Genomic DNA, 10,431 nt, shown 5'->3' with positions numbered 1-10,431 from the left:
TGTCCCCCGAGACAATATGCTGAGAACCCCCGAGTTGTGACCAACTGTCCTGGCTTGCCTGGGACTAGGGTGGTTTCCCAGGACCGGACTTCCGATGCTAAAACCAAGAGAGGCCAGCCACACTGTGGTAACTGGTCATCTAAATCCAGTCTCACGGACGCCTGGGTGGCTCCGATGGTTAAGCGTCTGCCTTCGGCTCAGGTCATGATCCCAGGGTCCTGGGATCGAGTCCCGCATCGGGCTCCCTGCTCCTTGGGAGACTGCTTCTCCCTCTGCTTCTCTCTCTCTCTCTGTCTCTCATGAATAAATAAATACAAATCTTTAAAAAAAATAAAATAAAAATAAATCCAGCCTCACACTTGTGAGCTGTGTGGCCGTGGATGCTTCTTCTACTTCTCTATTCCCCAGAGATAATATTCTCAGAGAGAATATCTAACTCATACATTTGTTTTAAGGATAAAATAAAACATATGTAAAGCATTAAGCTCAGTACATGGCATATATTAACTACAAATAAGTGTTAGATATCATTACCTAAACTCCTATCTAATTTAAACTTGCAAGTTTTGTTTGTTCTTTTGGGGAGACAGCAGTTTTTATTTATTTAAATGTATAGCCCACCTACATCAAAATTTATATAATAAAAGCCAAAAAAAAGCCAAATATACAGCAAGACCGCTAGGAAAGAAAATAATAAAACCACATAGTAGGGCGCCTGGGTGGTTCAGTCGTTAAGCGTCTGCCTTCGGCTCAGGTCATGATCCCAGGGTCCTGGGATCGAGCCCTGCATCGGGCTCCCTGCTCCGCGAGGAGCCTGCTTCTCCCTCTGCCTGCTGCTCCCCCTGCTTGTGCTCTCTCTCCCTCTGACAAATAAATAAAATCTTAAAAAAAAAAAAAAAAAGAATTCCATTAAAAAAAATAAAATAAAACTACATAGTAAAAGAGAGAGAAGAACGAACCCCAAATCCAGGCCAGTAGGTATCTAGAAGTGTGCATTCAGTGGGCCTGGATGATGAGGGAAGGGCCATCATTTACTTGGGATTGGGAAGCTGATCACAAGGTGCAGCTGACTCTTCCTTTCCTGCTTAAAATAGATCCTGAGTTAGATGTTTTTATTATGTCTATTTTACAGAGTTGGAAACAGAGTAAAAAGCACAGAGAAGTCCACTTGTTCCCTCATCATCTTTTTTGGGACTAGCTTCTGGCCATCCTAATTTTGTCAGAGGAATATGAGGAAGCTCAAGAAATTATGAGCCCAGCTATCAGCCAAGGTGCCACCCAGCCTCCTAGAGCCAGGGAATGCTCTAGCAATTGAGTCCAAACCCCTTGCTTTGCAAATGAGGCCACTGAAGCCCAGAGCAGGGGCTACCTTTCTCAGCATCCAGGTACTCGAGGAACCAGGACTAGAACCCAGCTTACCAACTCCCAACCCGGTGTCCTCTGCTAAAGTGGTCACGGCTACACAGGGAAGCTGGAGGCCACGCACAGCTCACGAGGCCTAGGGATGTAGGCCGGAAACAGCTAAGGATGAACTTAGACAGTGTCCTCAAGTCTGCGTTTCCAAATGGGCAGGTAGGGAGGCAGGATTTATGTTTTTCCAAATGAGGTCATGTAGTTCTGTGGATGAGACCAGCAATGCCTCCAGGGAGGGCCTGAGATCTGCAGGCAGGAATCTGAAATGGGAAAGAGAAGGCCTCCAGTGTCCTTACAGGTCGGGGTCTACAGATGCATGGACTCACCTATCCCACCCCCCTACCCCCCAAAACCAGAAGCAAAGCTACTCAGGGAAGGAAACCAAGAATGGCCGACTTGAGGCGACCTGTCCTTTCCAGGACAAACTCGCCAAGATTCTGTGCAACACAGGGCCTGTGAGACTTGGGAAATGGAACTTGTGTCCCTGGGAGGAAGGCCAGGGTGACATGGGGCTCCTGTGTGGGAGAAGGAAGGGGTTGGTATGTACCCGTCCAGACCGTTGGAGCCCTTCCTCACACAGGGAGGCCTCGACTTGCTTATCAGTCTGAACAGGCATCTGACCTTTGTGTTCACTTCTTTGGGGTTTGCCTCCTGGGTGGGGGGGTACTGGCTTCTTGGAAATGCAAATCAGGTCCCCTCACGCACTTGTGCCCACAAGCGGACACGGTGCTCTGCAGCACTGCATCCCTGTCCTTCATGTGTCCCTTTCTCACCTCTGCCACTCGGTTCCAGGCACCCTGAGCTTTTCCAAGTTGCTCCGGTGTGCTACGCTCCCCACTTCTCTCTCCCCTCTTAGCCTGTCCCCATCTCTATTGATTAGCGTGACACCATTTGCTGTAACAAATCTCAAAATTTCCGTGTTTAACACAAAGTTGTTTTCAGGTTCTCCTGACAATCTGGATTGGTATTTCCGGATGTCGTGGGATGGTGGTGAGGGTGGGGGCTGCCATCTTCCCGGAGAGGCCTCCAAGATTGCCTCAGGCATCGACAGACTGTCCGCACAACAGGAGGGAGCACCGGATGGTCCTATAAAGGAGGTTTTCATGGGTCAGCACACATTGTTTTTGCTCACATTTCATGAGCCAGAACTCAGTCATTTGGCCACACTTCACTGCAAGGGGGTCTGAGCAACATTCTAGCTGTGTTCCCAGCAAAGAAGGAATGGGTTTTTGTGAACACTGCCACACCATCCTTGAGTATTTCCTAACTCATTATGACTGGGTGGAGCTGCTCCTTTGGGGTTGAACCATTACGCTTGGAAGCCAATCCTTTTTTTTATTTTTATTTTTTTATTTTTTTAAAGATTTTATTTATTTATTTGAGAGAGTGAGAATGAGAGAGAGAGAGCACATGAGAGGGGGGAGGGTCAGAGGGAGAAGCAGACTCCCCGCCAAGCAGGGAGCCCGATGCGGGACTCAATCCCGGGACTCCAGGATCATGACCTGAGCCGAAGGCAGTCGCTTAACCAACTGAGCCACCCAGGCGCCCCGGAAGCCAATCCTTTTATAACCCATACTGAAGGTAGAGTACAATCATGGTTTACTTACACATTTTTCTGAGTTAGAACGTGTATTAGTTTCCTATTGCTTCTGTAACAGATTACCACACACTTGGTGGATTAAAACAACATAAATTCATTTTCTTACAGTTCTAGTGTCAGAGGCCTGAAGTGGGTCTTACTGGGTTAAAATCAAGGTATCAATAGGGCTGTGCTCCTTTCTGGAGGCTCTAGGGGGCGGGGGGGTCTGTTTCCTTGCCTTTTCCAGTGTGAGGGGTTTCCTGCACTCCTTGGCTCACAGACCCTTCCATCTTCAAAGCCAGCCATCACAGTCTCCTTCTCTGCCTCTGACCCTTCTTCCTCCCTCTTATAAGGACCTTTGTGATTACATGGGGCCTATCTGGACAATCTGGGATAAATTCCCCATCTCAAGATCTTTGACTTAATCACATGTGCAGAGTCCCCTCGGCCATGTAAGGTAACATATTCACAGGGCCCCCAGGGATTAGACCATAGACATCTTGGAGGGCCGTTATTTTGACCACCACACACTGTTAAGCTTTGTAAGGACTGCCTCCAGTGTTTGTTGCTATGTGACCTTAGAAATAGGCACTGTACCTGGGACACTAGATGTTCTTCAGTGTGTCAGGTGATGGAATGGGTAGGGTCACAGCCTCCCAAAGTGAGCCACAGGCCGTGGCAAACCTGCCCATTTCTCTCTCCCCACGAGGCCCAGGCTGGCTCATGGCCAGCAGCCCATTTGTCATGGTTCCTACTTACCCATACGATGTGGTTGACAGAAAATTCATAGGGCCTATGGCCTTCATGTTCCAAGGCAAATTTTTAAAAAAATTAACCTTTTTGGGGCACCTGGAAGGCTCAGTCAGTTAAGCGTCTGACTTCAGCTCAGGTCATGATCTCAGGGTCCTGGGATCAAGCCCGACGTCAAGCCCCATGTTAGGCTCCATGCTCAGCGGGGTTTCTCTCTCTGCCTGTCCCCTATTTGTGCTAATAAATAAATAATATAAAAATCAACCTTATTAAGGTATAATTTACATATGATTAATTCATCCATCTTAAGTGTTCATTGAGTTTTGACTAACATGTACCCCCATGCAACCACCACCATGAGGTGCATGTGTGTTCACAGTTTCTTTTGTTGTTTCAATGTACAGTTCTGAATTTTAAGATCTATATATAGATGTATGTAACCGTCATCACAATCAGGATACTGAATGATTCCATCACCCTCCAAAATTCTCCTAAGCTCCCCTCAGTCTCCCTCCAACCCCCTCCCTTAACCCTTGGCAATCGCTATTCTGTTATCGGAACTTAGTTTTGTCCAAAGAAAATTTTTTTAAAAGATTTATCTATTTTAGAGCGAGAGAGCACAAGCGTACAATTCAGTGACATTTAGTACACCCACAGTGTTGTGTTGCTACCATCTCTATCAAGTTCCAAAACACCTTCCGCTTCCCAAAAGAAAACGTTGTACCCATTAGCAGCCATCTCTATGTACCCCCTCACATTCCCACCCTCCCAGACCTAAGCAACCACCAATCTGCTTTCTGGCTTTATGAATTACCTATTCTGGATGTTCCATAGAGCCGGACCATACTTGACCTTCTGTGCCTGGCTTCTTTGACTTAGCATAACGTAGCATATCAGCATTTCATTCCTTTTCATGGCTGAGTAATATTCCACTGTATGGATATACCACAATTTGTCTATCCATTGTCTGCTGATGGCCCACAGAATTTGCCTTTTTTTTTTTAGAATTTGCCTTATTTTAATTTGAACATCACTAAGATTATTTCTACCCCCCAGAGCCTAACTCCAATGTCACCCCTTAGGGCCCATGTGCTTAGCCTTTCCACACATGTTCTCATGCCATATAACATTTTTGTAAAGAAGGGATCATCCCCCATTTTACACATTCAGAATCTGAGGCACAGAAGGATGAAGTTTCTGGATCCAGATGGGATTATAAACCTAATGTCCATCCCACTGCACCCTGGCTGGTATCTCTGAGTGCAAGTAACTGATAGTGAAGTCCATGTGGAAGGCAAATCCTTGGGGAAGATTTCAGTGCAGTGTAGACTAATGCAGAAAACCCTTGAATTCTGTACCCTTCCATGGGGTGTTCTGAATACCCTCCGTGTGCATCTCTCTCCAGGCAGGCAGCCACCATGCCCAGCGTGCAGCAATCATCACGTCCTTTCTTGATGCCCTCTCATTACTTTTAATTGCATCTGAGCCTCTCTAGCATCCTGTATTTTGATTCCTAATCCAGGGCGTTTCTCTGCCTCCCACTGGTCCAGCACAGCACTTCCTTTTCTCAGAGCTCCCCAGAGAAGTGCCCCCAGAAAATGGAGTTGGTCTTCTCTAATGAATTCATCTCTATAATGAAGAGTATAATAACCAAGCCCCGGCATATTTACATAGCAATCTTCACACAAAAGCAACATTACAAAGGGAAGATTTTTAAAAGAATGTCATCTCAAAGCTCCATTTCCTATAGTACTAAGAACACTATGGGAATTACCCTGACAAGAAGACAGAACCGACTCCCAGAGATGCTGGGTTAAAGACAATAGCTACACCAGCTCCATTAATGTTTAAAGTCAATGGAGCATAAAACTGCTTTTCTCTACTTAGAGGCAGGCATCATCTTACAGAGAGGAGGGGGAAAAATTACCATTTAACTCTAGTGAAATCCTTAAGGCCTCCCCTAATTTTTATTCCCATTGAAATTCTCCATAAGTACCATCAGAATGAAAATGAGAATCGCTCTCTCTGGGGGGAATGGCTTCCAGTCCTCATCAGTAAGTGTGTGAAGAGCCCTCCACGGAGACGGAGGAGGAAGGCTGCCAGTTGGGAAAGGATATGTCACCAAAACCTGCAAAACTAGCTGTGGTGACAGACCTTGGACTTGGGAGCCTCTGGGCTGACTTCAGAAGGCCTCAAAGAAGCACAAGTGAGGGTAGACAGGAGGCAGAATTCAAGGGTAAATGGAAGGAAGTAATGCCTTCAGGGTCCATTTTACGTAGTGGGCTGCAAGGGGGAACATTTATCATTAATATATTAGCCGTTTCCCTGGGGGAATCGCTGGACTTGAGCCAGGCCTCTGTTAGTAAATCATTGGACGTAATCCCACATTACATTTGTGTAATGCCTGACAAAGCCTGTTCCCATTATCTCATTTGATCCTGAAAACAATCCTCAGAGGGAGGCAGGGCAGGGATTATTTTTCTATTTTACAAGTGAAAACACTTGTAAACTAATTTGCCAGGAGCTACACACCCAGGACGGGGCAGGAATGAGAGACTTTAATCTAGATCTTCGTACAACCTGTTCAGGGTTCTTTTGACTCCACACAGCAGACTAATCAAAATATTCCCAGCCCCACCCTGTCCTCACAACCATCAGCTTAACCAGCAACTAGGAGCTCACAGGGACAGAGCTTGGGCTTATACTGCCCACACACCTCTGTTCTAATGAAGACATATAGCCCAGACCAGCAAACTCGGGGGGGGGAAAAATTTCCTATCGTCTCCCTACACCAAAGACCAAAATTAATCCCAGATGGATTTGAAACAAACAAAAACGCACAACCACAAGGCATTAAAAAAAAAAAACTAAGGAAAAAACTGAATATTTAATAACTTTCTGGAGACAAGACTCTAAATTTAGCATTATGTTAGAAGTCTCAAGGAAAGGAATTTTGTAGATTTAGCTACATAAAATTTGTTAATTTTAGTAGAGGAAAAAAAATGACTGTACAGGGCCAACAAAAACCTGAAGAAATAGAGCAAAATGTGAAAGAAAAGGGTTAGCTTAACTTCTGGTGTATAGAGGAGTCATGCAAATACATAAGAAAAGCTCAAGAGGAAAAATTTACTAGGAAACAGACAATTAACCAAAAAAGGAAGTACAGTTGGTTAACATTTAGAAAACTGCTCTACCTAACTAAAAATCAAAAGGTATGAAAACACAAAGGAGATGTCAGTCTCACCTATGAATTCAGAAAAAAAAATTTGTTTTTAACTATAATACTCAACACAATGATGGGAGAATAGATGTACTCAACTCTTGGAAAGCAGTTTGGTACCTTTATCAGAAACCTTAAAATATCCATATCATTTGACCTAAAATTCCACTCCTGGGAATATGGTCTTAGGAAAAGAATCATGAACATGGAAAAAGTTTTACGAAAAGAAATGTTAGTCACACAGAGTGGTGAAATTTGGTAAACAGCAAATGCTATAGAAATTGTTAAATAATTTATGGAACAGCAACTTGATGGAAACATCCGTAATCATTATAGGTTCTCAAAGTGCATGCGATAACAAGAACACCATTTATGGTGTAAGTGGAAAAGCGTTAACACTATGTGTGGTTGTTTGTACGATACACTTTGCTAGAGAAAAGCTGGAAAGGGAAAAAAAAACTAAATGTGAACATGTTTGAGTCCTATGATTGTGAGTTTTTTTTCCCCACCGTCCTATATTTCTATTTTTTTTAATGAACAAAATCAACTCTTCTTTAGCCCTGCGGTGGCGCGTCCTTCCCTCCCAGTGTCCCTGGGTACCTGGAGGACAGCGCAGAGGGGAAGTCTCAGACACCCGACCCTGTAACGAACCTGCCCTCCTTTGCAATGTCCTCTCTGCTCCCCAATTTCCTCCTCCTTTCCCCGCCCCCCCCCCCCCCCGCGCCGAAGCCGGACCGCCGGCGGAGCCCGCCCCTCCCCCACTACGCCAGGTCCGGGTGACTGCGGGCGCGCGGGGGAGGAGCGGGGAGGGCCCCAGCGTTGCTGACACGTGGGGAGCGAGGAAGCGTCGGAGGAGGAGGGGTTGGGTGTGTGGGTGGGTGTGTCCGCGAGTGGGAGAAACCAACCCAGACCACCTCAGAGTCGGCGTTCTCTCGTGCTGCTTACCGGGCCGAGGAAGTACGCAGCTCTCCCCACTCCCGGGATCCCCTCCTAGGTAGGTACCGAGAGCAAACGCCAGAGGGCTCCGACCGCGGCCCTGCACTGCCCGCGACGACCCATTACCCGGTCCCTGCTCGCGCGTCCCCCTCCCCGGCCCGGCGCGGTGGTAGGGCCCGGCGGCGACGTCACCCATTGTTTACAAATCAACCCGAGCCGGTAGGATTCCGGCTCCCGCGGCTGCAGGCGCGCGGCGCGAGTGCCTGGCGGGCTCTCGCTTCCGCGTCCGCCCGGGGCCCCCGCCCCCGCCCCCGCTTCGGCCTCAGCCCCGCGCCCCGCGTCCCGCTCCGCCGCGGCCCACCGAGCCCCGCCGGCCGCCGAGCCGCCAGCGCCGGCCGCAGAGCTCCGGGTGCCCGGGCGGGGGGCCATGCCGTGCCGGAGGGAGGAGGAAGAGGAAGCCGGCGAGGAAGCGGAGGGGGAGGCGGAGGAGGAGGAGGAGGAGGACAGCTTCCTCCTGCTGGAGCAGTCGGTGACGCTGGGCGGCTCGGGCGAGGTGGACCTGCTGGTGGCCCAGATCGGCGAGACGCTGCAGCTGGACGCGGCGCAGGACAGCCCGGCCTCCCCGTGCGCGCCCCCGGGGCCGCCGCTGCAGCCCCCGCGGCCCCCGGCGGCCGTGCGGGCGGACAAGGCCCGGCCCCCGGCGCTGCCGCTGCTTCTGCCGCCGGCGCCGGCCGAGGCGGTGGGCCCGGCGCCCCCGGGGGCCCTGCGCTGCGCCCTCGGGGACCGCGGCCGCGTGCGGGGCCGGGCTGCGCCCTACTTCGTGGCCGAGCTCGCCGCAGGCCCCAGCGCTCTGCCCGGGCCGTGCCGGCGAGGTTGGCTGCGGGGCGCCGTTGCCTCCCGCCGCCTGCAACAGCGACGGTGGCCCCCAGCCGGGACGCGCGCCCGCGACGACGACCCGCACCGGCTCCTGCAGCAGCTCGTGCTCTCGGGGAACCTCATCAAGGAGGCGGTGCGGAGGCTTCAGCGAGCCGTCGCCGCTGTGGCAGCCACGAGCCCCGCGGGCGCCTCTGGGCCCGGAGGCGGCTGCAGCGGACCGGACCCTATCGCCCTGCAGCCCTCCGGCGCCTTGCACTGACCCCGGGCCCCAGGAGGAGCGAGGACGCCGCTGCGCACACCCAACAGCGTCCTGCCCTCCCCAACCCAGAGCTGAAGCCGCCGTCGCCGTCCTGGGAGCGACCGCCCAGGCTGCGGGGAGACGCGTGGGGAGAGACCTCGAGGCGAGAACTTACCGGTCCCAGCGAGGCTGTTGGAGAACAAGACCGTGGAGAAGTGCACGGGCCAGGGCGCAAACGTGCCGCGTGAGAATTTCCCCGGCCACCTCGGGGCCAAGGACCTGGGATAAACTGGGAGAACTGTGGCAGCTACTTGCATCGACTTGTACCTGATTTAACCCTTGGGGGCGTCGTGTGCTTCGATTGTTTAAAGATTGGGCTCCAAGGGGCGGGTATCGCCAGGGCTTTATAACAATACTTGAAAACTAATGATACGCATACATTTTATTTTCCGGTGGAAGAGCTTAGTGAAAATGGTGCTACATTGGCTGTGCAAAGAAATTCCGGAGGGAAGAAGAATGTAAAAGCTTGCTGGGGGGTGGGTTGCCATCACCCCCTTCTTCCCACCTAATTGGTGTTTGGTGGCTGTGGGAGATGGAGTTCCTGTTTAGTGGGTTAGAGGGAGGTGGAGAATTTTGAAGGTGGGTAGAGTTGGAGTTGAATGTGGACTTTTAACTGACTTGACCTTGCCACCTGTGGGTGAAGGTCACAGTGTGCTGTGTAAAAGGCTGTGGGGTTCCTGGGACAGCTAGAGTCACCCTTTTGTCTTTTCTTTCTCTTGCTCCAGGAAGAGCGCAGTCTGTGCTTTGCCTACCTCTTGGAGTCCGCTGAGGACACACAGAGGCAGAGAGGGACAAATGGGGAGAGTGATTTTGTTTTTTTTCCTGTGCTTTCCTCTTCCCAGAACTCCTCCTCCTCCTCTCTCGGGGCCACTCTTGGCCATGCCATGAGCTTTCTCAGAAAGTCATAAATAGTCTCCCGTGTCCTCTCAGCCAGACTTTCTTATTCCACCCTTCCTGGTGTTTGCATGGGATAGATGAGACCCTGGCGGTGTTTCTGCTCTGTTCTGGCCGTCTGTGGAGCCGTGGGCCTGAGCCTTTGTGGGCCCCCATCCCCCACAGTTTCCTCCTGTCACCAGCTCTTCTTGTGAGTGACTGAAACCGTGTTTAAAATGTGACTCTCCGAGAGGAGAACCCACTGGCTTTACCCTTGTGAAACTTGACGGCACTTTAAGTGAAGTGCCACCCCCAAAATTAAGGTAGCTAAACCAGTTTTAAAAAACAGATTCAATGGCTTGTTCATCCTCCAGATGTAGCTATTGACGTACACTTCGCACCGGAGTGTCAGAAATCGTGGTGGTCCTGATTTATAGGATTTCTTAATTAAAATGTCTGCTGAATAAATTTGGTTTTTGTTTTGGA

At 50.1% G+C, this 10,431-nt stretch overlaps 1 protein-coding gene across 1 annotated transcript; it reads left to right on the top strand.

Annotated features, from left to right (window-relative positions):
- The first annotated feature begins 8,108 nt into the window (after positions 1-8,108).
- On the top strand, positions 8,109-10,431 carry FRAT2 (FRAT regulator of WNT signaling pathway 2). The gene has a single exon (XM_027578442.2). The coding sequence runs from the start codon at positions 8,326-8,328 to the stop codon at positions 9,031-9,033; it is 708 nt and encodes a 235-aa protein (XP_027434243.1). The 5' UTR covers positions 8,109-8,325; the 3' UTR covers positions 9,034-10,431.

This window comes from Zalophus californianus, chromosome 15 (assembly GCF_009762305.2).
Source record: "Zalophus californianus isolate mZalCal1 chromosome 15, mZalCal1.pri.v2, whole genome shotgun sequence".
NCBI lineage: Eukaryota > Metazoa > Chordata > Mammalia > Carnivora > Otariidae > Zalophus > Zalophus californianus.
Note: the sequence above shows the minus strand (reverse complement) of the source record. Positions and strands in the feature narration are given on the sequence as shown.